The 27,735-nt window shown below is 46.2% G+C and overlaps 1 protein-coding gene across 7 annotated transcripts; it reads left to right on the forward strand.

The window, feature by feature from the left end:
- The first annotated feature begins 400 nt into the window (after positions 1–400).
- FAM156A (family with sequence similarity 156 member A) lies at positions 401–27,442 on the forward strand. Of its 7 annotated transcripts, XM_081792886.1 has the most exons (6): positions 403–11,540; positions 14,734–14,997; positions 20,161–21,845; positions 22,055–22,140; positions 22,416–22,716; positions 25,368–27,442. In XM_081792886.1, exon 3 carries the CDS (start codon positions 20,265–20,267, stop codon positions 20,919–20,921), a length of 657 nt encoding a protein of 218 aa, XP_081649012.1. In that variant the 5' UTR covers positions 403–11,540; positions 14,734–14,997; positions 20,161–20,264; the 3' UTR covers positions 20,922–21,845; positions 22,055–22,140; positions 22,416–22,716; positions 25,368–27,442. The 7 variants fall into 7 exon arrangements, with proteins under 7 accessions (XP_081649014.1, XP_081649012.1, XP_081649013.1 ...); XM_081792888.1 differs by lacking the exon at positions 14,734–14,997 and having other exon boundaries at positions 401–11,540; positions 20,227–21,845; XM_081792887.1 differs by lacking the exon at positions 403–11,540 and having other exon boundaries at positions 11,561–14,997; positions 20,227–21,845.
- Positions 27,443–27,735: the final 293 nt, after the last annotated feature.

The following is a 27,735-nucleotide window of genomic DNA, read 5'->3' on the forward strand; positions in this document are numbered from 1 at the left end:
CTTTTCCTTTTCTGTCACAGGATGTCAGTGTTGGTGTTTGAATCAGTCTTTCCATTAGTTGATTGGGCTTGAGTCCTGTGTTGCTATAATCACTTTAAATATAAAATAGACTTGGGAACCTGGGTGGCTCAGTCAGTTGAGCGTCTGACTTCTGCTCAGGTCATGATCTCCTGGTTCGTGAGTTTGAGTCCTGCATTGGGCTCCCTGCTGTCAGCACAGAACCCACTTCAGATCCTTTGTACCCTTCTCTCTCTGCCACTCCCCTGCTTGTGCTCGCTCTCGCGCTCGCTCTCTCTCTCTCTCTCTCTCTCTCTCTCTCTCTCTCTCCCTCTCCCTCAAAAATTAAATAAACATTTAAAAATAAATAAAAATAAATATAAAATAGACTTCAGGTTCCGGGTGCAAGATAGATCAGTATACAAAAATCAATTGTATTTCTGTACATTAGCAGTGAATAATCCAAATAAGTAAGTAAGAAAACAACTTCAGTTACGATAGAGTAAGAAGAATAACATATTTAGGAATTAATTTAACCAAGCAGGTGTGAGAGTTACACACTGAAAATTACAAAACACAGTTGAAAGAGATTAAAGCAAATTTTAAAAAATGGAAAGACTGTGTGTGTTCATCGATTGGGAGACTTGATATTGTTAAGATGGCAACATTCCCCAAATTGATCCAAGCATTCAGTGTAATCCTTATTGATATTCTAACTGCAGCTTTTTAGAAATTGAGAGACTGCTCCTGAAATTTATGTGGAAATTTCATGGACCCAGAATTAATTTAAACAATCTTGCAGAAGACGGCCAAAAGTGGAAGACTCGTGCATTCCCATTTCAAACATTATTTCAAAACTCCAGTAATGAATACAACGTGGTACTGATTTAAGGATACACCCAGAGATAAACAGAATGGCATTGAGAGTCTGGAAATAACCCGTCTGTCTATGGTGAGTTAAGTGTTGACAACAGTGCCAAGACAATTAAATGGGGAAGGAGCAGTCGTTTTAGTAAATGGTGCTGGGACAACTGGATAGTCAACATTTAAAAGAATCAATTTGAATCCAAACCTCGTACCACAGATAAAAATTAAGTCAAAATGGATCCAAGTCCATATGTAAGAACTAACACTATAAAACTTCTTCTGTAAGAGCGTGTAGGAGTAAATCTTTGTGACATTGGGTTAGGTGATGGATTCTTAGCTAGGACATCAAAAGCACAGATAATAAATGAAAAGTTAGGTAAAAATGGCTTCATCAAAATGAGAAAAAGTTTTTGCTTTAAAGGACACCATAAGAAAGTGAAAAAAACAAAAGAATGGGAAAAAGTATTTGTATATCTGATAAGGGCCCAGTAGTCAGAATGTAAAAAGAACTCTTGCAAGCTAAGAGTAAAAAGACAACCCAATTAATAATGGGATAAGGGAGGCACCTGGGGGCTCAGTCAGTGAAGTGACCGACTCTTGATTCTGGCTTAGGTCATGATCTCACGGTTCATGAGAGTAAGCCCCAAATCAGTCTCTGGGCCAACAGCATGGAGCCTGCTTGGGATTCTCTTTCTCGACCCCTCCCCGTTTGAGCATGTGCGTGTGCGCTCTCTCTCTCTCGCTCTCGCTCTCGCTCTCTCGCTCTCTCTCTCTCTCTCTGTCTGTCTCTCTCAATTAAAAAAATGGGCTAAGCATTTGAATAGACATTTCTATTAAAAAAGATCTGCAGATGCCAAATAAGCACATGAAAAGATGCTCAAAAATATTAGTCGTTAGGAAAACAAAAATTGAAAGCACTATGAATTATAACTTTCCACCCTCTAATATGGATATAATTTAAAAAGTGAAAATAACAAGTGTTGGGGAAGGTGTGGAATAATTGAAATCCTCATACATTGCTGGTGAGAATTCAAAATGGCACAGCTGCTGTGGAAAACAGTTTGGCAGCTCCTCAAAAAGTTAAACAGAGCTGCTGTATGACACAGTTATGCCATCATAGGTATATATATCCAAGACAAATAAAGAATAAGCCCCCACAAGAACTTGTGTACGAGTGTTCCTAACAGCATTAATCACAACAGAGTGCCAACAACCCAGTGCCAACCAAATAATGAATATATCACCTGTGGTGATGTATCCATATAGTAGAATATTATCCAGCCATAAGAAGAATGGAGTAGTGATACTTGCTGCAACATGGACGAAAACTGAACACGTTATGCTAAGTGAAAGAAGCCAGACTCAAAGGCCACATAATGTAGGATCCTATTTAGTGGATATGTCCAGAATGGACAAATCTGTAGAGACATAAAGCTGCTAGTAAATGTCCAGGGCTCCTGGGAGGGGGGATTGGGCAGGGACTGCTAATGGCGTAGGGTTTCTTCTGGAATTAGATGTTGGTGATGGTTGGCACAACCATATGTACATAGTAAAAGCCAACAAAAAAGGGTGAATTTTATGGAATGTGACTTACAGCTTAACAAAATGAAAAAAAATTGTAAAGGAAAGCATTTGCTTTTGAATATGATTTTGGCCATTTTAGAAGTACAGTTGCCTACCCCAAAAGATGTAATACGCTGTCCAGGTCTTGCCTTCACCAGTTTGATCATCAGAGGTGACCACTGTAGTCTGATAGGTGTTTCCGTCTTGTCCCTGTTATCAGTATTTACAAATTGCACCTGCACATACATATACACTTACAGACACTGGTTGAGTTAGGATTACCACTGATCTGCTACTCCCCATTTGAAAATAATAATAATAATAATAAAATAAAAATCTCTGGTCAGTACAAATTTGCTCCTCTTATTCTGTTTCAAGGCCAGTGGGTGCTCCATTGTAGGATAGGAACACTTCATCTTTCATTTACCCTCCCAAAGGTCATTGACTACCAATGGCCATTTAGAGCCCACCCCCACTCCCCGAAATTTGCTATTCTCATTGTACACATACTTCTGTGGCTGTGTAAATATTTCTTTAAGACAAGTTAATAGCAATGGAAATTGCTGGATCAAGGAAACCTTTTGCTAAGGAAACATCTCTGAAGTACCTTCTTGTGTGCCTGATACCACTGTATGTGCTGGGGAGACATTAGAGAAGACCCACATATGTTCCTCTTTTCATGAAGCTGAAATTCTACTGAGGGTAGGGACACAGTAGAATCAAATTTTGATAGACGCCGTCAGAGAGCCCTGCAAAGTTCTTTTGCCAAGTCACACTACCCTCGGTGTGACTGGAGTAACAAATGCCCCTTTGCTGGCACCCTAAGCACCCCATTCATGACGTGGGAGATGTAGACAGGAGGCTGGACACTTTATCTCAGGCTCTCTGCAAGATCTTGGCGTATGCAAGTGGAATGATCCCTGTGGGGAGTTTAAGAGTAGTGAGACTATGATGGAAGGATGCAGCGCCCATTAGTTTTATTCCTGGGGAGGAGTGGAGCTGGAGGTGATGTGACCCCATCTGGGCAAATTACCAGGGTGTGGGGTGGCAGGAAAGGGTGAAAGGTTGCTAGAGGAGCAGCAGGTTGTACTTTCCTGTAATAGGATGTACCACTGAAGTCCCAGATGAAGCAGTCTCCTCTGGGAGGTACAGCTGGAGTGAGGGAGTCTTGTGTTCCCAAAGAAACCATTGCGGGCAGGGTGCAGGGGAGCTCACCACCATGCAAGGACCTCCACCTCTCCGGAGGTCACCATCGTCCCACTTCTGGCCCCAGCCCGTCAGCTGTACAGATTCTAACCAAGTAGGGACCAGGGAACATGGAAGAGGAGCACATGAATGGTTTCCTCATGGGTGAGCAGAGCAGAGATTAAGGACCACACTAGACTGGTTAGTCTAGATGGGATTGCCTGCCAGGATCTTCCAAGGAAAAGAATCCCATTGGCTGGAGGTGGGGTGTCCTTCTCAGAGAGTTTATGGGTGCACAGGTGGGGCTTTGAAGAGTGGAGGTGGAAGTGGAGGGTTTGGAATCATGCCGTGGAACCTCAGGCTGCTCACCAGCAAAAGAAGCTGAAGATGCTACCCAGGTCAGTGGGATCACTGGCTTCTCTTAGTCTGTCCTTTAGTCAGTCTTCCTGCAACTTTTTTTTTAACAGTGCTTCCAGGATCCCACTATAGTGAAATGAGCCCAATAACAAATCACTAAATCTTTCTCCAGTGTCCTGTTATGTGTCCACCAGACTATAAGTCTTGGATGGGCAGAGATATTTCAAAGAGGGGCTCATGACCTACTCCAAGCCAGTTTCTTGAGGGAAACAAGGTGCCCTACTCAACCCAGAGAAGTGAACACTTAGAGGATAGGATTTTAAGCATGAGACAGGAGAGATGTTTGAGTGAGGGCAGGCAAGTAAGAGATAGGTGGGTTCTCATGTCCATGAACTTCTCCCCAGTCGTTCCTTAAGCCCTGACTGTATTCACACCTGTGCCTGAAAGGCTGCAGATGCAAGACTGTGTTCCTGGGGGAGGGAAATTCACAATGGCATGAGAGATGGGCCAGTGTGTGTGTCCCCTGAGGAGGACAAGGTGCACGCACCAGGCAGGCCCAAGTCAGCCTCGCCGTGGATTCTGCCACGTGAGCAAATAGGCCTGCTCTGGTGTTGGCTTCATGGTGGGAGATCGGGGGGGGGGGGGGGGAACGTATGCGCCTCACAGTTTGCACAAAGCCCCACAGGAACTGTGGACACCCTCATGCCACCTTCCCCTTTAAAGCAGAATTAGGCATTGAGAGAAGGGGACAGGTTTCCTTTGGGTGGATGGGGAGATGATAAGGTAGAGAAGCGGGTGGAACAGGGGCACCCTCAGTGGTCAGGTAAGTGGTCTGTGGCAGGTCATCCTGGCACGGCAATGTGAACCCCTTCACTATCTCCTTCCCCCACTGGTGTTCACTGGCTTGCAACAGACCTGCTGACTGAAGGTGTCCTTGTGTTTGGGGCTCACATGGACACTGGGAAAATTGGGTGGCTGCAGTGCCTCCAAGGGTTAGGAGCTGAGAAGGCTGAAGAGAGCAGTGTGTTCAGGGTGAATGGGATGAGGGCCAGGCCTTCCACAAGACTGAGAGGGCGTGGATCTACCCTGAGCAGCGTGGGACTGTCCTGTTCTGCCTTCCCCACAGGTTCCGATCCCCACGATGGGGCAATGGCTCCTCAGCAGGAGGGCTCTGGGGCCTTAAGGACAGTGGGAGTCTCCTGAAGATGGCATGAACCCTTCCAACCTAGAAGGTCTCCCCATTTTGATGGGTGGAGGGCTCTACTGTCTGTCAGACATGTGAGCGGGGGCTTCCCTCCTAGTTGTGGCCTGGGACCAGTGCAGCTGAGTCATTGTCCAGAAACAGCCAATGATGGCAAAACCTGGGGTCATTTATCCCTGGGAAAAGAGGTTCCTCACGTGCCTGGATGGGTGCACTGGGATGGGGGCTAATACTGTGGAGACAGCGGTTTCCAAGAAAGGCTGTCTGTAATTCTGTATTTCAGTCTCTCTGTGCTATTCACTCATGGGGCTGGGTGAGACCTCATTGTGTCTCTAATTGACATGTGTCCTGTATGGAGTGACTTTTTGTGTTCAAAAACAAGATGTCGTTTTACGAGCCATTTTGGGGTCCAGGATTTGAGATGTATGAGCTGTGAGAGGGTCTGTGTCCAGTATGGGAGATCACTGAGCTGTGGAGGGTTGTGTGTCCAAGTGAGAGTTGTCTGGGCTGTTAGGGGTCTCTCCTGGTGAGTGAGGTATGTGATCTGTTTTAGGTGCAGCGTGCAGAATGTAAGTTGTCTGGGGCTGTTCCCATTATGTATTTCAGGAATTAGGGTTTGAGCTCTCCTGAGGGTCTCTGTTGAGGTTGGCATATTTGAGCTCCTGGGGGCCCATATTCTAGGTTGTGAGATTGCAAAGGTTATTTGTCATGGGACAGGAGGTATCTGAGCAAGCTTGTGTTCACGGTACAGGTGTTTTGTGCTGTTTGTGTGTCTACATGCAAGGTTGTCAGCTCTGTGATTGTATGGCATCTGTGTGCAAGGTGTAAGGTCTGTGAGCTATTAAGTTTCTATGTTGCAGGTTGTCAGGTTGCTAAAATGCATGTGGATCTGTATTACAGAATTTATCGCCTCTGAGCTGTTTTGTGTCTCTCCTCATATCTCGAGTTCCATAGGAGTTTGAATTCTGTGGGTGGTTTGATATTGTATGTCCAATGCATTGAGGTCTCCTAGCTGCCTTCTCTTGGGTCTGTATCTCATCCACTCCAGCTTCGAACAACCTGGCTTCCTAGTCTAGGCCATTGAGTCAATGTGGTTGGCTTCCCTCAGTGTGTCAATGGGATATTTTGGGTTTTGAGAGCCATAGTGGGAGGCCCATGAAGTATCTGGGAGTCTGTGTCTAGGGTATGATGCTTCAGAGATCTGGGTCCCAGGGTGAGGAAACTCGCCTCTGTCTTCAGTGCTTTCTTCCAGGGATTGACACTTCTGAGCCACATGAGTGTTTATACCCTGATTAGAGAGCCTTTGTCACACACTGAAGTTCATACTTGAGGTATTTGTGGCCTCTTCCTGATGTTTCAGTCTGACAACTGTCCAGAAAGACAGAGCTTGATCTGAGTTGACTGACTGAACTCGTCTGTTCCAGCTCCTAACAGCCTGTCTTCCTTGTCTAGACCATTGACTCTGTGTGGTTAGCTTCCCTGAGACCCTTCCCTAGGGTTGGGTTCTCCCAATCTCGAGCTTTAGCTTACCTATTTCATACAATCTCAAGTACAGTTTTAAATGTAGTCCATATTCAACTAAAAACAGTAGAACCAGTGCTTCCCTAAAAAAAACTATTCACAAAACATTTTGCTGAATCCCAGGAGGTTCCAGGTAAGACACTCCAATAGGAAGTTGTTCACAAATCTGCTCCTTCCAATATGGAATTTTAAAAAATCTTTTCTCTCTGTTACTGGTACCTTGAGAGGCTCGGGCAAGACAGGCCATTCACTTTTAGGTTTTTGACAAAACACCCTAACACTCACACGCGTGTGCACGTAGACACACACACACACACACACACACACACACGACCCACCCAATACACACATTAGTAGTCAATATAAGGAAATTGTATTGGAAATTTAAATGGAATTCTGTGATTAATTATAAAGCCAAGTTTCTCATCACACTTATATGTCTGCTGCCCAGGATTGGCTGTTTTTCAGCAAACTGGACAACCAAACATGCCTTCTTTTTGTAAATATTATATATTGGAGCTTGTAATCTGATTACAACACTCTAAATAATTGTATACCAGTGTAGGAATGACAGAGCCTATTTTTTGTATGTCACCTCCTAGACAGAATTCCTCAGATGGTTTAATACAGGAGGTGATGCCAAGGAAACAGACTGTTTCTGAACCCGTGGAACACGGACTGGAGCCCAGTTATGGCCTGGGGGCGGGGGGGGGGGGGGTGTCTAGCAATGCCCATGGGAAGTGTCAAACTCGTCTCCACTAAATATGGCATCCTCAATTAGAGAAAGAGAAATATGCCACACACAGGTTGTCAAACCTCAGTTCTGACACTGCAGAGGCAGGCTTCTGAGAAAAACAGCTGTTCTTTCAGAGAGCACTGCTCTTGTGTGGCGCAGAAAGAACGGTGGTCCTGTGACACGAATGCACGCCCGGCTTGTTCTAGGGAGATTCTCCCACTTTTATTCTTAGGTTCCCGCTTTTGCTCTCATGCATGTTCTTTCCCGGGATCCTGTTCCTTCCATCCCTGCGCCAGCGCACCCCCTCCTATCCTCAGCCCCAGGTCTGAACCCCCACCTCCCCAGAAGAGAAGGGCTAAGACCACCGAGAGGGGAAGTCCTCCCGACTTCCTAGAGAGACCAGCCACAGGAGGAGGGGCTGCGGGACTACGTGTGACATCACAGACACGGGACACTATGGAGAAGCCGGGTGCTCCTTAACCTTCCTCGGGCTGCACGGGGCAGGGAGGGACAACGGGGTGCCCCGGGGCGAAGTGGCTTCCTCTCCGTGGGCCGTGGCGTGGGTACTTGGAATCCGGGACTTGTAACCACGCAGGGAGTAGAGAAGGTTGAACCCACCCCAGAGTGACTGTGGCGCACCTGAGTGACTGCACAGGATACATATTTCCTGAGGTGGTAGGGAGAGTTTCCAGGCGCTGCGAGTGACGAGTGACGTTGGGTTACTTCCTTTGTAGGGCGCACGTGTGGCAGGAAGTACCACTTTCAGATCTTTGTGTTCTTACCGGTCATTTTTGCATGCGTGCATACTAGGAAAGAAAAACCAAACTAGTACAGCACCTCACTATTCAGGCTGTTGCAATGCTGAGAGCAGCCCAGATCTGAACATCACACGGTCTGCGCAGGGTGGTTTTGCCTCTTTTCCCCTAAGGATTGAGTAGACCCATTATAGTGGGGGAGATTTAAGGTAGGATGTTTCTGCATTCAGGATTAGTCTCCACGAACAAGAAATGTTTCTCTCTGTGTCTAGCTAGTTTCAGGAGGGCTGACTTCTGATCTCAGTTACATCAGGGAGCTGGAGGGATTGTGTGTCTGGCCCAGTCAGCAAAAGGAGAAAGGTCTGTGTTTGGCCTTGTCGCATGTAAACCCAGGAGCCACCCGACAGACATATGGTAGGGCGTGACAAAGCGTGAGGAGCAAGCCTTTTCTAGGTTAAAGGGGGAAGAGTGGTCTTTTGTGATAAGCCATTTCTGAAACACGAAAGCCTGTCGAGATTTCTTGACTGTGGCTCTCTTCAGGGCTCGAGTGAAGTTCAACATTGTCTGCAGGGTAAAAATGAGCATGGCATGTTTCGTGCCTGTCCAAGCAGATAGCTAGATAAGCAGAGATTCTCTTTTTAACCCTGGAAGTAATCTACACTTGAAGAGCACTTTATAGTTTTAAAAGGTAGTATTTTCTTGATCTAAAAGAAGGAGGCAACCATGAGTCATTATCCTAGAATAGGATCATCATCCTCATCTTACAAATGAGGAAACTGACCACAGGGAGGTGAAGTAACCTGCCCAAAGTCACACAAGGAGTAAGTGATGGGGCCCTGATTCAAATCTTGGTACATATGGCTTCACCACCTGCCTGCAATACAGGCACACACTGTTGGTTTCCAGATCTACACATCCGGCTCTCTCCTGTCCCCTAACTTCACACCTGAGACAACTGACAGGCTCACAGACAGATTGCACTCAACAGGTGCTAGGCACTCTCTGGGACTCTGTAAAGATGACTTTACAGAGAAGAGAACTGTTGGAGAAAGTAGGTCCCAAAGGCTCACCCGCCGCCCTCTGAGGGAGTGAGGCTACAAGAAGAAGACTGGAGGGTCTGAAGGGGGGCTGTGTCTTTGAGGGACAAACTGACAGGCTAACTATCACACGTGATAAACACATTTCTTTTGATTGTTTGTTTTAATGTTTATTTATTTTTGAGAGACAGAGCACTAGCAGGGGAAGGGCAGAGAGTCGGGGAGACACAGAATCCCAAGCAGGCTCCAGGCTCTGAGCTGTCAGCACAGAGTCCAACGTGGGCCCCGAACCCACAAGCCACAAGATCATCACCTGAGCCGAAGTCAGACGCTTAACCTTAACTGACCCACCCAGGTGCCCCTAAACACATTTCTTTGAATTAATTGTTTTTCTTTTAGCACTGCCAAAACACACTGCATGTTGAAAATACACACGGCAGATAAGTAAAGCCAACCAATACATGGATAAGCAGAGAGACTCCCGTTTTGCCTAGGGACTGCCTAACTTGAAAACAGCATTCTGCTGTACAAGTAGAGAACATTATCCTGGACTAAATGAATCAGAAATTAGCTGTGTTTTCTAATTATTAGCATCATTCTCCTATTACAGAGGATGCATCTTAGGCACAGAGAGGCTAGGTCAGCTCCCCCAAGTCACTGAGGTACTAAGTGGTTGAGCCCCACAGGCAATGATACACAACATGTCCAAAAGTGAACGCACCTGCACCCACCCCCACTCCCCATGCATCGGCATCTCCTCCAGTGTTGCCTAACCCAGTGAAAAGCAGCCTTCTACCCAGCTGCTTCGGCCAGCGACTCTTAGAGCCGTCCTTCCTTGCTGCCTCTCTCACCACCCCCTCAAACACCAAGTCCGTCCAGTCCAACCTCCTACGTCCTTCAAAATAAGATCTTGACACTTACTTCCATCACTACAGTTAGTTCCCTAGGCCACATGACCCTCCTCTCTGCTTGATAACTGCCACCAATATTAACCCTTGGCCACAAATTTCTTCATCCCGCTACCTGAGGGACCATTCTTAAATCCTAATCTGGTCTTGTGTACCCTGCTCAAAACTCTGCAGGGTCTTCCTGCTGTTCTTGGGATAACGTCCAGCCTCCTGGACCAGGCACAGCAGGCCTTGCCTACCCTCAAATGCCTCATCTTCAGCAGATGGCCTCCTCCACCCCCACTTCATATTCCAGCCAACTTAAACCTCTTTCTGTTCAGTAGATGGCCACTGGGCTCGGGCACTCTCTCTCCTCCCTGCGTCTCCTGTCCCCAGCCTTCATTTGCCTGATTCCTACTGATGTTCAAGCAAGCTATCAGGTTAAGTAGAGAGCGATTTCCATTTAACCCTAGGAATCCCTGGATGAAACGGCACTGTTAATAAAACTTTTTACTGAAAAGTGATGGAGATTTCATTATAAATTCTCCCAAATAGATGTTTTACCCTGGTTCACAGTGAGTTAATTGGAGATCCAATCTGACAGCACAGTTGTTCTGGAAAAGGCTTCCTTGCTAGGAATAGGATGACACACAGCAAAGATCTCATCTCCTTTCATATGGATCCTTTGATGCACTTGGACACGGAGTTTGGAATGTGTCACAAACTTTCCCAATGTGAAGGGGCCCTGCCTTCCAGTGAGGAGGGATAAGCAGAAACGTGGAAAGAATATGTCACTTTATGGCACCTTTGACCCAAGAAATTAAATGCCTTCCACTACTTCCCTTGGACTTTGTTTTGATAATGTTTCACTCTGAGTTGCAGCCTGAGTTTCTGTTGGGACAAGAGAAAGTGTACTAACTAATCTTCCTTTTACAAGGGGTTTGGTCTGTTAGTCCCTGTGGCCATCAAGGAGGCAAAGATCAGCTGCTGCTCACTATTGGAGCCCTCTAAGGGATCCTGACAGTGCCTTCATAGAACTCCTTAGGGGTCCCTACCAGGTGCCAGAAACCCCTGGAGGAAAGTTTGTCAGTTCCTGTGGGGTCCAGGGGGCAGCAGCACCCCCTGCTGGTTCTGTCTTGTCATAGACTCAACTGTGAGCATTAACCTCATTCACTGTAACTCCTCTGCCTAGGCATGAAATGAAGTGTGTCCCTTGGACAAGAGAAAAGATGGAACCACCGGTCCAGCCACCACCACAACCCCCAAACCCGAACCTCAGCCAGAGGCGTGGACTAGAGTCCCAAGGTCCTGGCATACTTGCTCCATGCTGACATGTCCCTCACACAGGGCACCGTGTGACTGTCTCTTCTGCAGCCTGGCTGTTGAGGAGCTCAGCTGTGCTGGTATATACAGTTTTATTACCCAAACACTCAGGTAAGTGTCAAAGCCCACTGTAGACAAGGAAACAAACGGAAAGGTTTAGGTCGCTGGTGCAGGAAAGGGTGGATCTGGGCATCACACCTCCGTTTCGCCTGACTCCAAAGCCCGACTTTGCACTCACAGTGATATTCCTGGATTGTGTTTCAGCTGCTGAAATGCATATATTGTTCCAGTATTGTATAGTCATCATGGTCCCAACACCTGTCCACCTTGAAATGGAGGTACTCAGCAACCTTGGAGGGTTCTAAGATTTTGTGCCTGTCCTCCGATGAGCTGCCCTGAAGCCAACAGACCTGGAGTCCCTTGGCATGGAAGGCTTGCCTCAGAACCAACAGCCAAGCAGGACTTCAATGTCCAGGGCTCCCCCCGTGGAGCGGTACTTTGCCATGTTAGAGAGCCTTTGCAAGCAACCCCACCACCCAAATTAGGTCTCTACCTGTCTCACTGGTGACCAGGTGTTACAAATTGAGAGGCAAGCAGAGGAAGTGCTTTTAGTAGCTGCATCACAGCCGTAGCACTGACCAGACCCCACTGGTGATTTGAAGCCCAGTAGCCCAAGGACTGCAGTCCGACTCTAACTAGGTGTCTCTCTGTTCTTCGGCGTGCGTGTCTGTACACTGTGGGTGAGCAAAGTGCCTGTGTCATCAGCCTCCCCAGCCTTGAGAGGTGTGTCCTGACCAAACACACACACATACACTTAAGTAGGGGTAAGAGGCCCTCCTCTGTGTCCCTAAGGTACTGTGATTTCAATTCTGCCACTGCTCTTCTCACACAATGTGCAGTGGTCATCTGCTTGCAGACTACACCCTGTGTGATCCCTGTGTCCCCACTGAGTCCAGTGAACTGACACATGAATTCGGGTGGTGCTTAGAACATGTTTCTTCAGCGAAGGAGGGACCTTCACCCAGGGTCCTTCATCCCAAAGGGCAGCTCGTGTACCGGTTATGACACAGGAGGATGGAGTAAACGGGACATCTCTGTACTCAGATTCTCTGTGAGGAGGAGGAAGATTGGATCTTTTGTACCATCTCTAATTCCAGAAACTTAAAGAGGCTATAGAGGGATTTTCAATGTGTGGGTCACTGTTGCCCCATCGGCCACAGTTCTGGTCTCACAGTGGAACTTGGGTCAAGATCCTTGGAGCTCCAGGCAACTCAGAGAATGTTTTCCAAGTCCCGAGCGACTGGTGCACAGAGTAGGTGCCCACAGTGATCTGTCCAGTAGGTGGATTGTTGAGTGAATTAAGGCTGCTAGTTAAATATGGGATGCTCTGGCAAGAGCACAAATCGCCTTGGGGGACGGGACATGAACACACGGGTGAAGGCTGTGTCAATCCAGGTGACTGCTGTCAGCCTCACAAGAAGGCGCTCCTCCTCACTGTCCTTCCAGCTCTTTGTCCAAACCTGCCTCTTCTCTAAGTGGTCCTCTCCATGTCCCTTCTCTGCCTAACTTACAGCCCGATACAGGCTGTCATTCGGCATCTGTGATCCTTGGGTGTCCTTTGCAGTCCAGCTGACTGAACAGAAGCTGACTCAGCACAGCAGGATCTAGTGCCTGTCACCCGTTGTTCTCCCCTGCTTTCTGTTAGACTCTCACTCCCTTCCCCTACCCCCCAGCTGCTCCAGCCTTCTGGCAGTATCTGCACTGTTTCTGGAAGCCTCTGCCTCAGACACTTCTTCCCAACTGTTCCCTCTTGACAGGAAAGTCCTGACCCCAGAAATGTGCTTGTCAGATTCCTCTCCCTGTTCACAATGTTTGTTGAAAGGTCACCTCTTCGTGAACCCTGAATTCACACCCTTGGGGATACTTTCTAGGTTCTGCTTTTGGGGCTGACAGATCATCTGGAGAGGCATTGCCAGCAAACGTGCGGGGGCCTGGGTCTAAGAGCCAAAGAGTTTGTCTAGAACCAAAGAGAAGAACCTGGAGAATGTCCTAGTATTCTGACTAAAAGGCAGAGGGGCACCCAAGAAAACGGGAGGTCAAATTATCACCGAAGGCAGGCCAGCCCCTGAGCAGCTCCTCAAATGAGTGGAATTGTGTTCATGCATCACTTGTAGCCTGAACCATGGGCCCTGAATGCTGAGGGAAGATCCCTGCTCTCCAGTAGCCATAGTCTGACCAGAAACTCAGAGGATAAGGCCCTGCCTGCAATAGCTGAGTGCCTGTTGTCTTTGGGGCCACTATGTCCAGACCTGGCCATGCAGCTTCTGTTGTTCTAAGATGGGGATGGCAGTACCTGCCTTCCTTGCTTCCAGGGCTCTTCTGACAAACACAAGATGGAAAGCGCGCACACACACACACACACACACACACACACACACACAAAGATCAGAGAACTGGAAAGAACCTAGGTCCTTGATGGCGTCACCAGACCCCAGAATATGCCCCGCCTGCACCCACCCTTACTTCTGATTTCATTCTGTGTGATTGTGAATTGCCTTTGTGATTAGACCTGTTTGAGGAGGGGTTTCCTCTTTACTCACAGCACAAAGCAGACTTCTGGATATGGGGAGCATCGTGGGGTTTGGTTTTCTTTTCTGTGGGAGCCATGTCGTGTCGTGGGTAAGGGCACAAGCTCTGTTCCTAAACAACCTTCCTTCCAACTCAGTTCTGCCACTTGCAGTCCTGCCATTTTGAGAAGTGTACCTGGCCCTGTGCCTTACTATCCTCACCTGTGAAATGGGCTTATTATTCTTAATAGTGACAATACCAAGCAGAGAGGGTTGCATTTGTGAATACATAATGAGGTAATGCAAGGATGGTTCACAGAATTGCATCTGCCACATTCCCTATCTTTACACCTACTGATGCTGCCATGGGAGAGGTGGCAGGTCAGGCTTTACACCACGTGAGCTAGAGCAAAGAACATAAAGATCACATTACACGTCTGTGTTCAGCCCTAGAAACTCTCCTCCTCTGCCACACATTCTCATCCTTTGCGTCATGCACGGACGATCCGTCACCAGAGGGCTGACTCTCCCACCTGTGGACCACAAATACACACCGTCTTACACTGTGTGCATCAATCCAGTACACTCCAGTTATGTCCTCAGATAGCCTGCCCTGGTCCTGGTGCCGGGGTGGGGGTGGGGGGTACCCCAGGGCAGGTAACGGAGCACATGATGTTCCCTTACACCCACACGGCATCGGAAGCTGTCTGCATCCTAGTGCCTGCCTTTCTTTCCAGACTCACCTCCCTCCGCCCTAAAATTCGGATTACACTCACACTGGATTCCAGGGCAGACCCTGCCACTTCAGTCTCTCTCCTTCAGCCTCAAATTCCTCCTGGTTAAAGGCAATAATCCTGCCTACTCAAGGTTTGTTGGGAGACCTCCAGGAGACAACAAATGTAAAACACCTAGCTGACGTTAGCTGGCACATGGAAGGCACTGGATAAGAAACAGCATTATCTATTTCGCTTCTTTAATCCACAGCACCTGGAATGCAAAGGGTAAGATTTCCTCCTTTTATACGGCTGAATAATATCCCATTGTATAGATGTGTCACACTTCCTTTATCCATTCCACTGTTGATTGACAGGATTGTTGTTTCCATTATCCTGGCTACTGCGATTAATGCTGCAGTAAATATGGGAATGCAGACATCTCTGAGAGGCTGGCTTGAGTTCTTTTGGATATATGCCCAGGAGTGGGATGCTGGACCAGATGATGGGTTTTTTGGCGGTTTGTTTGTTTGTTTGTTTGTTTTTAGTTGTTTTGGAGGGGACATCTGGATACGAACAAGATCATATGATAGTTTTAATTTTTTGAGGAACCTCCATACTGTTGTCCATTGTGGCTGCACCAGTTGCGTTCCCACCGACAGTGTACGAGGGTTCCAGTTTTCTGTGTACTCTCCAACACTTGTGATCTGCTCTTTGTTAGTTTGTTTGACAATAACCATCCTCACGTGTCACATGTGTGACGTGACATCTCATTGTGGTTTTGATTTGCCTTTCCCTAATGCTTAGTGAAGGGGAGCATCATTTCATATACCTTTTGGCCATTTGTATGTCTTCTTTGGAGAAATGTCTATTCAAATCCTTTGCATATTTTTAAATTGGTTTGTTTGTTTTCTTACTATTGAGTTAGAAAAGTTTATTATAAATATTGAAAATTAACCCTTATCAGATACATGGTTTGCACATCTCTGCCCATTTTGTAGATTGCTTTTTCAGTTTGTTGATGTTTTCCTTTGCTGTGCAGAAGCTTTTAAGTTTGATGTAGTCCCACTTGGCCGTTTTTGCTTTTTCATGACTGTGCTTTTGGTGTCGTTTCCATGAAATCACTTGCCAAGACCTGTGTCACACAGATGTTCCTTTATGTTTTCTTCCAGGAAGTTTTACAGTGTCACGTCTTATACTTAATCTTCAATCCCTTTGGGGTTGATTTTTGTGTGTGGTGTAACGTAGGGTCCAATATCGTCCTTTTTGCACGTGGGTGTCCAGGTTTCCCGGCACCATTTGTCCAAGAGACTGTCCTTTCCCCATTGCGTATTATTGGCACCCTTGTCAAGATCAGCTGACTGTACATGCGTGGGTCTATTTCTGGGTTCTCTTCTGTCCCATTGGCCAGTGTCTGTCTTTCTGTCACTACCATACTGATTTACTTACTGTAGCCTTGAAATATGTTTTGAAATGAGGAGGGTGGGTACCTCCAACTTTGTTCTTCCTGCAGGTTGCCTTGGCTGTTCTGGGTCTTCTGTTGTTTCATATGCATTTTAGGATTGTTTTTCTAAACTTGTTTTTCTAAAATTGTTTACTGAAAAATGCCATTTGGTTTTGAGAGGAATAGCATTGAGGCTATCATTTTTCTTTTTAATCTTTCATCTTCAACTATAGATTACATTGATTGATTAATCAGTTATATTCTAAATCTGAGGATTGCATTAGTTGGTTTTCAATTATTGAACCACCTTTGCTTTCCTGAGCTAGCCCACTTGATCATGCTGTTTTTCCTTTGAATATGTTGCTGGATTCCATCTGCTAGTATTTTGTTGAGGAATTTTGTTCTTGTGCTAAGGAAGAATATTGGTCAGTACTTTTCTTGGTATCAGTGAAATGCTAGCCTCATAAAATCACTTGCAAGTATTTCCCCCACTTCTGTTTCCTGGAGGACATTGTGTAGAATTTGTGTGTGAGTGTTTTTATTCCTGTCGATATTTGGTAGAATTCACTGGTGATACCATGTGGGATTTTCATCATAGGCTTTTAACAACTGATTCAGTTTCTGTAAATGGCACTGAAATATGCATGTTCTTTCACCTTGGGTAAGTTTTGGTGGTTTATGGTTTTTGAGTAATCAATCCATTTGCACATTGTTGCATTTATGTATGGAGATTTTCATGTAATATTAATAATATCGTTTCTCTCATATTTCCTGGGTCTCTAGTGAAATCTCCTCTTTCATTCCTCTTGTTAGTAACTAATTTCTTCTCTTTCTCTCTCTCTGTCTCTCTCTCTTTCCAGTTTTATTGAGATATAATTGACAGCACTGGATAAGGTATAAAGGATAATAATCAGACTCACATATATCATGAAATGGTTACCATAGTAAGTTTAGTTGACATCCACCATCTCAGAGACACAAAAAGAAGAAAAAGAAACCAATGTTTTCCTTGTGAAGAGAACTCTTAGGATTTACTCTCTTAACAGTTTCATTTATATCACATAGCAGTGTTAACTATAGTCATCATGTTGTACATTATATTTCGTTATTTATCTTATTTTTCTTATACCTGGAAGTTTGTTTCTTTTGGCCATCATCCTCCAATTTTCTTCTCCCTCCCCAAATCACCACCTCTGACAACCACAAATCTGATAGCTTTTTCTGTATATTTGGAAGTTTCCTTTTCAATTCCATACATAAGTGAGATAATGCCCTCAAGGTCCAACTATGTTGTCACAAATAGCAGGATTTCCTCCTTTTTATGGCCAGATAGTGTGTGTGTGTGTGTGTGTGTGTGTCTGCCTGCCTGCCTGCCTGCGTGTCTGTGTATTTACTTGATCCATTTATCCATCAAAGATGCTTAGGCTGTGTCGATATCTTGGCTATTGTAAATAATACTGCTATGGACATAGGGGTAAAGATACATCTTTGACATTGTGGTTTCATTTCCTTCAGATATACTATCAGAAGTGGAATGTCTGTATCATATGGTAGTTCTATTTTTAATTTTTTGAGAAACCTCCATACTGTTTTCCATAGTGGCTGCACCAATTTACATTCCCACCAAAAGTACACAAGTATTCTTTATTCTGCACATGGAAGCTGGCATTTTTATCTCTTGTATTTTTGATGCTAGCCATTCTAACAGGTGTGAGGTGATACCTCATTGTGCTTTTTATTTGCATTTCCCTGATGATTGGTGGTTTGCAGCAGCTTTTCCTGTACCCATTGGCCATTTGTATGTCATCTTTAGAAAAATGTCTGTTCATAGCCTTTACCCATTTTTACTTTATTTTATTTTATTTTATTTTATTTTATTTTATTTTATTTTTTTAATGTTTATTTATTTTTGACACACAGAGAGAGACAGAGCATGAGCAGGGGCGAGGACAGAGAGGGAGAGGGAGACAGAATCAGAAGCAGGCCCCAGGCTCTGCGCTGTCAGCACAGAGCCCGACGCGGGGCTCGAACTCACCGCGAGATCATGACCTGAGCTGAAGTTGGATGCTCAACCGACTGAGCCACCCAGGCGCCCCACCTTTACCCATTTTTAAATTCGATGATTAGTTGTTGTTGTTGTTGTTGTTTTTTTCAGTTTATTTTGTTTTGTTTTTGCTGTGGAGATGTATGAGTTCTTTATATTTTGGATATTAAATCCTTGTCAGATATACGGTTTGCAAATATTTTGTCCCATTCCATATGTTGTCTTTTCACCTTGGTGGTTTCCTTAGTGTGTAGCTTTTTAGTTAGATATAGCCCCACTTGTTTTTGATTTTGTTGTTTGTGCCTTGGGTGGTATATCCAAAAATCCATTGCCAAGACCCGTGTCAGGGAGCTTTGTCGTTATGTATTCTTCTAGCAGTTTTAGTTTCCAGTCTTACATTTAAGCCTTTAATCCATTTCAAGCTAACTTTTGTGAGTGTAAGATAGGAATCCAGCTTTATTCTTTTACATGTGAATAGTCCATTCTCCCAGCAGCATTTATTGAAGAGACTGTCTCTTTATCCATTGAGTATTCTTGACTCTGTTGTCAAATATTAGTTGGCCATACATGCATGGGGTTACTTCTAGGCTCTCGATTCTGTTCTGTTAGCCCACGTGTCAGTTCTTATGCCAGTAACACACTGTTCTTATTACTCTAGCTGTGTAGTATGGCTAGAAGTCAGAAGTGTGATGTGTCTTCTTTGCTCTTCTCTTTTTTTTTCTTCTTCAGTCCTGTAGAGGTTTATCAATTTTATTGATTATTTCAAAGAAGCAACTCTTTAAAAAAACGTTTACTTATTTATTTTGGGAGATAAAGAGCATGTGAGCGGGGAAGGGGCAGAGAGAGAGGGAGAGAGAGAATCCTAAGCAGGCTGTACAATGTCAGCCCAGAGCCTGACATGTGGCTCAATCCCACGAACCTCGAGATCATGACCTGAGCTGAAATCAAGTGTCAGACGCCTGACTGAGCCCGCCAGGCACCCCATCAAAGAAGCAACTTTTTTTTTTAACGTTTATTTATTTCTGAGACAGAGAGAGACAGAGCATGAATGGGGGAGGGTCAGAGAGAGAGGGAGACACAGAATCTGAAACAGGCTCCAGGCTCCGAGCTGTCAGCACAGAGCCCGACGGGGGGCTCGAACTCACGGACCGCGAGATCATGACCTGAGCCGAAGTCGGACGCCTAACCGACTGAACCACCCAGGCGCCCCAAAGAAGCATCTTTTAATTTGAGTTTCTCTAATCTGTCTTGTTAGAAATTTCATTGATCTCTGTTCTTGTATTTTAGTAAAATTCTTACTGCTGCTTACTGAGGATTACGAAATGACTTCCCTAGGTTTGAACATCCTTTTTACCTAGATAAAAGCCAGTGAAAATTCAAAAGAATGTGTCACCATGGTGGAAATTTTAGCCATTGTCTCCTTTTGGAAAGTACATGGACACTTACGAGTATAGCAGATGCTGGTCACACATGGAGTGTTCTTAAAATTATGGTTGAATGGTTATAAAAAGTCGGCAGGGTTGACTGAGCTTGCGCCATGCTTCAGGCTCCCTATTCATTCATTCTCTGTCGTCTCTCTCTGTCTCTCTGTCTCTCTCTGTCTCTCTCTCTCTCCCCCCCCCCCCTTGCTCACTCGCGCCCTCTGTCTCTCTCTTTCAACAACAACAACAACAACAACAACAACAAAAAGTGGGCAGGGGATTCACATGGTTGACTGCAGGGCACCATTTTTCATTACCTGTGATGTGATTTTGATGATTAATCTCATGCCTGAGATCCTGATTATATGCCATCCGAATTCTGAGCTTGGAAATGTATACTCTTATTTAAAGCCCAGAACCATCGTAGGGAGTAGGGCTCATTATTATCCCCATTTAACAGATAGGAAGCTGAGGCTCAGAAACGTTAAGTCAGATGAATAATAACGGAGTTTTCTTTCTTCTTTTATCACCATTTGATGTAGTCTGGGTCCTTCTGGCCACACACCTCCCTTGCTAGCTTCCAGCTCTTTGATAACCTTTGTCTTCAGCTTCCTGTCTAGACCAAGGGCCAGGTGGAGCTGTGAGCATGGACCACACCTCCATGGATCCACTCCGGAAATGCAGCTCAACACTGATTTCTGAGTCTTCCCCGATGATCTCTGAAGAGACCTCCCGGGAAGTCACGGCAGCCTCCTCTCCTTCCTTCTCGGAACTGCTTATGATGGGCCTGGGTGACCTCAAAACCAGTCCTGGCACCAAATACCCTGCCCCTCTTCCAGAGGGGCTGCTCCAGCAGCGCTACAGAGATGAGAAAACCCTACAAGAGAGGCGGTGGGAAAGGTCAGCGTCCCCTCAGAGGAAGAAAACCCTTCTGGGGCACATGAGACGGCGGCACCTCGATCAGGTGGCACCTTATCGGGTGGAGAGGAAAGCCAGGATCTCCTCCTCAGGTGATAGAGATCAGAACAGATTCAGATGCGAATGTCGATACTGCCAGAGCCATAGGCCAAATGTCTCTGGGATGTCTGCAGAGAGGAAAGGGGCCCCCCATGCTTCCTCCTGGGAGACACTGGTACAGGGCCTCAGCGGCTTGACCCTCAGCCTGAGCACCAGCCGACCTGGCCTGCTGCCCGAAGGGGTGCTCCAACAGCAGGAAAGAGACGAGAAGCTCCAACTGGAGATGCAGCAGGAAAGCAAAAGGATGTTTCAGAGGCTCCTAAAGCAGTGGTTGAAAGAAAACTGAGGCTCTCATCCTCACGTGACACGGGTCTGAATGGCTCCAGACATGATCCTGAGCGTGGATTTCTTTTGGGGACCAACCAGTAAGCAGTCGTCAGAGAAGTGACAAGAGCAGCGTTGATGACTGAAAATTCGATCGGCGTGAGCCCTCATCCAATCCCAGGAAGGTCCTGTCTTTCCTACCTTGAATTTGTGGATCCCTGTGGGGCTTTCTATGGGACACCGCATACCCCAGGGGTCCGCAACTTCCTTATTATGGCTCCCGTGATGCATGTTGTCACTTTCCCACCCCGAACTCTGCCTCTCCTCCCTGCCTTGTTGTCAGTACAGTAGAGAGCTTCTCTGTAGCATGAATGCCCCATTGTCGATGGCCATGTGCTTTTGTGCCATTTCACGGACTGCCTCCCAGCAGCAGCACTGGTCTGCTGGAATGGACGTGTGCTGAACGGAGATCCACTTTCAAGAGACTGACGCTAAAGGAGGTGCAGAAAGGGACCTGGAACTGGAACTTGGTGGTTCACTATTGTGTTGTCTGTGTAAGCCGTTATGAGTATGCTGAGCTAAATGTAGAACATTGTTTCCCTGCTTTATAACACGGATGGTATTCCCCTCGAAGGAATTTCTGACCCGTTACCTCATCATCCTTGCCAAATAAATATACATATAAAAAAAACCTAACTTTTGCATTCAGGTTCTTTATCCATATTGGGTTGTTCTTTGTCAGGTGTGAGGTCACCGCATTTAAATTCTAGAGCAGCAGATCACAGTTTATCAGGAGGTTTGGAGCCAGGCCTAGAGGGCACCAGGGAACACCATCGAGTCACCGTTTGCAGCCCTGCAGCACGAGCAGCCTTCGGATCATCCGGGCAGAGCAAGTTGAAGAGTCTTCCTGCCCACAGAGAGCTGGAAGCACAGCCCACCGCCCACGGTATGAGGTCCTGGGGGATGGTGCCGGCCCCCCTGGCGTAGCATCTCCAGGGGCTGTACCTTGTTGCCCGGTGTCCCTGGGTTGGGGAATGCGAACAGCAGTTTCATGCCTGCATCACGGAGTCATTTCAGAGTCGTTTGGGGACTTACATGTGTGCCTTTTCATTTCAGGAGGCATTAATGAGGCATCATCCTTCTTCCTCCCCACAGATCCAGTGCTGTGTAACCCAGGAAGTGCCCGTGCAGTCCCTCTGAACTACAGAGAAAGTCTGCTTGCGCCCAGTCTCCGTAATTAGGTAATGTCCAGAGCTGTGTTGCTGCAAACATCTGTGAGTCTTCTGCAGACAGAAGTGGCTTCAGAGCAGGTGTGTTTATTATGTTCTGAACGTGTGATCTCTCCAGAGAGCTTGGTGCTCAGGTGACCCTGCCAGGCTCGTGTCCCACTTGACAGGAGAAGGTAAACAAAGCAGGGATGTTCTTCCTTGAAACTCTGAGGCCTAAATTTACACTGGTCGTTTGGGTGTGGTTAGCAGGATAACATGCGCATTTCACTTTATTGATCTTCTCCTAGGTATCAGACAGTATTCTACATGTCTCCATATATCAGCTTATGGAATCCACTCCCAGAACCCATCATTGAGCAAGACTTCGATCTCACTTTGTGTGTGAAAAGCAGAGTACAGAGAGGTCAGGTGAGTTGCTCAGTGTCGCAGAGGCACTGAAGGAGAGGGTGACAGGCAAACCTAGGCGGACTGAATTCAGAACATGACTCCTAACCAGCTCACCAACGTTAACCTCTATAGAGGCCGGGGGTGAAGTGCGGAGAACCAGTCACTTTGGTGGACGTTTCCCAGCTGGAAGCCTCAGGTCTGGTAAGATACCTCCTTGAATCCTCCCCATAATGCACTAGGGCAGGGGCACTCCTACCCACCTGGCAGAGTTCAAGGAAGTCATAAAGAGATGGCTTTACTGCAGCAGCCACACCAACCACAGACAGATGTTTAGCCACTCGTTAAGGTTTCATCGTCTCACCCTTGCCTCCCCCACTCCATGCAAGGCTGGCTGCTGGGGTGGGGAAGTTTGGAGTAATCACAAGACAATCCTGGCCCTCGGGATTGAGCCTTTAATCAGGGAGACCTGTAACGCCCATACATGTGGCAAAGAGCCGTCATGGAGCCCCTCTGTGGCTCTGTGGCCAGGAGACGAGAGGGGTGGGAAGGAACGGGGTGGGGCAGTGTGGATGTGGGGCTTGCTGAAGGTGCTCCTGACCACACTTACTCATGGCCTGCACTGGGGCACATGGGGAATGGGTGGGCAGGTGTGACTGACAGACCCAGTGGTACCATCCCACCCCTGCCTCAAAGTCATTGTCCCCTTGCCCACATACCAAGTGTATGTGGGTATCTGGGGGTCCCATCTGAGTCAGCACACGGTCCCAAGTTATAGACTAGGAGATGGAATCCACTAATGTCCAGAGATGTTCAGCATGTCAAATTCTGCATTTTTTAAATGTTTATTTTTGAGAGAGAGAGAGAGAGAGAGAGAGAGAGGGAGAGGGAGAGAGAGAGAGAGGGAGAGGGAGAGAGAGGATACAAAGTGGGAGTGGGGGAGGGGCAGAGAGAGAGGGAGACACAGAATCTGAAGCATCAGCATGTCAAATTCTAGGCAAGAGGCAGAGGGAGAACCACCAGGAGGCAAGAAATACAGGGAGAGCATGGGGGTAGAGTGGAATGCTCAAATCAGAAATCTCAATGTACCTATCACAAGTAAAGAAATTGAATTTGTTATTTAACAACCTTCCCACTGGGGCACCTGGGTGGCTCAGTCAGCTGAGTGTCTGACTCATGGGATCGAGCCCTACTGTCAGTGCAGAGCCTGCTTGGGATTCTCTCTTTCCCTCTCTCTGACCCTGCTCCACATTCTCTCTCTGTCTCTGTCTCTGTCTCTCTCTCTCTCAAAATGAATAAATTTTAAAAATTGATTTAAAAACCTTCCCACAGAGAAAAGCCCTGGGCCTGCTGGCCTCATTGCTAAGTTCTGTTAAACTATAGGAAGAGATAATATCCATCCCTCATAGGCTGTTCCAGATAGAGAGGAGGAAGGAACATTTCCTAACTCATCCATGAGGACAATATTACCCTGCACCAAAGCCACACATGACAACACAAGAAACTATACACCAATATCTATCATTAACATCCATACATAAATCCTCAACAGAATAGCATATCAAATCCAACAACATTTGCAAGGGGAAAACCAACTAACCAAGTGAGATTTATCCCAGGGTTGCAATATCGCTTTAACATTCAAAATACAGTTCGGGTCAACCAGCATAGTAATATAATGAGGACAGAAACCATGTGATCATGTTGATGGACAAAGACATTTGACAAAATTCGAGGCCCATTTGTGATAAAAATGCTCGTCCAACTAGGGACAGAAGGGGACGTCCTCATTCTGATAGGGCTATCTACAAGAAAAACATGTCTCCTGTCACATATTTATTAGTGAATGAATGCTTTCCCGCTGAGATCCAGACCAAGGCAAGGATTGCGGTTCCCACCATTTCTGCCCAACATTGACTGAAAGTTTCAGCCAGTGCAATCATGCAAGGCAAAGGAACGAAAACATGGAGAAACTGGACACGAAAACTATGTCCAAGCAAAAACTTGTACTCAGATGTTCACAGCAGCATTATTCATAATCGCCAGAGAGCAAAACAGTGTAAAAAAGTCTGTCAGCTGGTCAATAGATAATCGAAATGTGGCAACCCATGCAGTAAGATGCCACTGATCTATGAAAAGGGATGAACTTCTGATTTCTGCTACAACATGGATGAGCCCCCAGAGTGTTCAGCTACATGAAAGACACAGACACGAGAGTCCACTTAAAGCAGGAGTCAGTTTCTAGGAAATGCCCAGAAAGTGCAAACCTACAGAGATAGAAATTACATTAGACTCTGCCTCGGCCTGGAGGTAGTAGTGGGAAGTGAGCGCTGACGGGTACACAGGGTCTTTCTGGAGAGAAGGAAATGTTCTAAAACTGAACTGTGGCAATGGCTGCACGACTCTGTACATTTACTACAAGTCACTGCATTGGACTCTCTAACTGGGTGACACTGGTGTGTAATTAGAGCCCAATAAAGCCCTTTGGAAAATGTAATGCAAATGTCTAAGTAAGTCATGGTGGAAAAGGTATGCCATTGATTTTATAACACTAAGGAACTGTCCCGTCTCCCTTTCCATGTTCTGGGTCCTGCCTGCACGACCCATCATCACCTGCCTCCTCCCTGTGGGTGAGGTGCTCCCACCAGAATGAGTCACTGTGCACATCACAAAGGAATGCTGCTGCGTGCACACGTCTGTGTGAGTGTGTGTGTCTGTGTCTGTGTGTGTGTGCGCTCATGCGCAGGCACCCGCTGGGTGAACTTAATGGTTGGCTCAGAAATCCGTGGCTGGGGTCAGGCTCCTAGGGTCCATCCTGCATCTGAAAACCCACTTAGGAGTTTTCCTTTCTTCAGGAATCCCATGGACCTGGCTGCAGTTTCCCTGGTAACCAGCCTCATCCTTAGCTTTAACTTCCGGCCACAGGAAGATGTGTAGAGTGGGGAGGGGTGTTGTCCGCCCCCCACTGGGCCCCCTGCCGCACTCAGCAACCCAGTGTGGAGACACAGCAGAGAGGTAACCAAGACAATGGAAATCCCACTGCCTCAAGGCCCTTCCCTCTCCCCTCTGCCTGCCTGTCATGTAAAGAAGGGGACGCAGATGCATAAACACACTCCTCCGTCCTGTAATTGTTCTAAGTGTGGCTGTAAAATAAATATGTCACAAACAGCTCCTGACTAATAAATACAGAAAGCAAACTGATGGCTGCTGCAGGGAAGGGGGTGGGTGGATGGGACAAATGGGTGAAGGGGAGTGGGAGATACAGGCCTTCAGAGAAGGAGGAATGAATAAGTCATTGCATCAGAGGCATAGCACAGGGAATGTCGTCAATTGCTGTCGTAGCATTGTATGGTGACAGATAGTGGCTACACTTGTGGTGAGCAGAGCATAACACTAGACATGTTAAGTCCCTGTGATATACACCTGTGACTAATGTAACATTGTGTGTCAACTTTACTCATGTAAAAAAAAAATAGCTCTTGAAAGAAGACACATAAGGAATTTTTGTTTTTAAATTTCAGTAGTAACACACATGGCTCTAAAGTTCAAGATTCTATTTAAACCAGGACAGGTGAAGCTCAGAGATGCTTCTCAACATCATCTGTGCATCAGATCTTTCCTGGAGCAGTTTAGAATGACTCAACACCTAAAAAACAGACAATCCAATAAATATGGGCAGAAGTCATGAACACACATTTCTGCAAAGAAGACATACTGACGGTTAATGGGCATATGAATAGATAATAGGTACCGATCATCATAGGGAAATGCAAATCAAAACCACAATGAGCTATCACCTCACACCTGTCAGAATGGCTAAATTCAAACACACAAGAGACAACAGGTGTCAGCGAGTATCTGGAGAAAGGACCCCTCCTGCACTGTTGCTGGGAATGCAAACTGGTGCGTCTACTGTGGAAAAGTATGGAGGTTCCTGAAAAAGTTAAAAATAGAACTACCCTAAGATCCAGCTATCGCCTACTGGGCATTTACCCCCCAAAATATAAAAGCATTGAGGCGCCTGGGTGGCTCAGTTGGTTAGGTGTCCAACTTCGGCTCAGGTCATGATCTCGCAGTTTGTGAGTTCGAGCCCAGTGTGGGGCTCTGTGCTGACAGCTCAAAACCTGGAGCCTGCTTCGGATTCTGTCTCCCTCTCTGCCCCTCCCCTGTTCGTGCTCTCTCTCTTTCCCTCCCACTTCCCTCCCTCTCTCTCAAAAATAAACATTTAAAAAATTGTTAGCAGCACCTGGGTGGCTCAGTCGGTTAACTGTCCAACTCTTGGTTTTGGCTCAGGTCATGAACTTGCAGTTTGTTAGTTCAAGCCCCACATCAGGCTCTGTGCTGACAGTGTGGAGCCTGCTTGGGATTCTCTCTCTGCCCCCAAACCGCTCGCTATCTCTCTCTCAGAATAAATAAATAACCTTAAAAATAAAATAAAAAATGCAAAACACTACTTCAAATGGGATGCATTAACTCCTATGTTTTAGCAGCATCATTTGTTATAACCGAATTACAGAGGCAACCCAAATGTCCATCGAAGGATGAATGGATAAACAAGATGTATATATATATACAATAGAATATTATTCAGCTATAAAGAGAATGAACTCTTTCCATTTGCAACGACATGCAAGGAGCTGGAGAGTATTAGAAATAAGTCAGTCAGAAAAAGACAAATAGCATATGATTTCACTCATAAGCAGAATTTAACAACCACAAAGAATGAGCAAAGGAAAAAAGAGACAAACCAGGAAACACTCTTAACTATAGAAAACAAAGGGATGAAGGGGATCCTGAGTGGCTCAGTCGGTTAAGCATCGGACTTTGTCTCAGGTCATGATCTCAAGGTTCAGGAGTTCAAGCCCCACGTGGTGCTGTGTGCTGACAGCATGGAGCCTGCTTCAAGATCCTCTGTCTCTCTCTCTCTCTCTCTCTCTCTCTCTCTCTCAAAAATAAAAATAAAAAAATTTTTTAATTAAACAAGAAAACAAAGGGATGGTTACCAGAGGGGGCATGAAGTGGGGGGGGGGGGGGGGTGCGGGATGGGTAAAATAGGGGATGGGGATTAAGGAGTGCACTTGTCCTGATGAGCACTGGGTGTTGTATGGAAGTGTTGAATCACTGTATTGTACACCTGAAACTAACATTGTATGTTAACTATACTGGATTTAAAATAAACTTTGTACTAAAAAAAAACAAACCCCAGGGTCAGATGCTAGTGCT

The sequence above is a fragment of the Panthera onca genome, chromosome X (assembly GCF_046562875.1).
Source record: "Panthera onca isolate mPanOnc1 chromosome X, mPanOnc1 haplotype 2, whole genome shotgun sequence".
In the NCBI taxonomy this organism is placed as follows: domain Eukaryota; kingdom Metazoa; phylum Chordata; class Mammalia; order Carnivora; family Felidae; genus Panthera; species Panthera onca.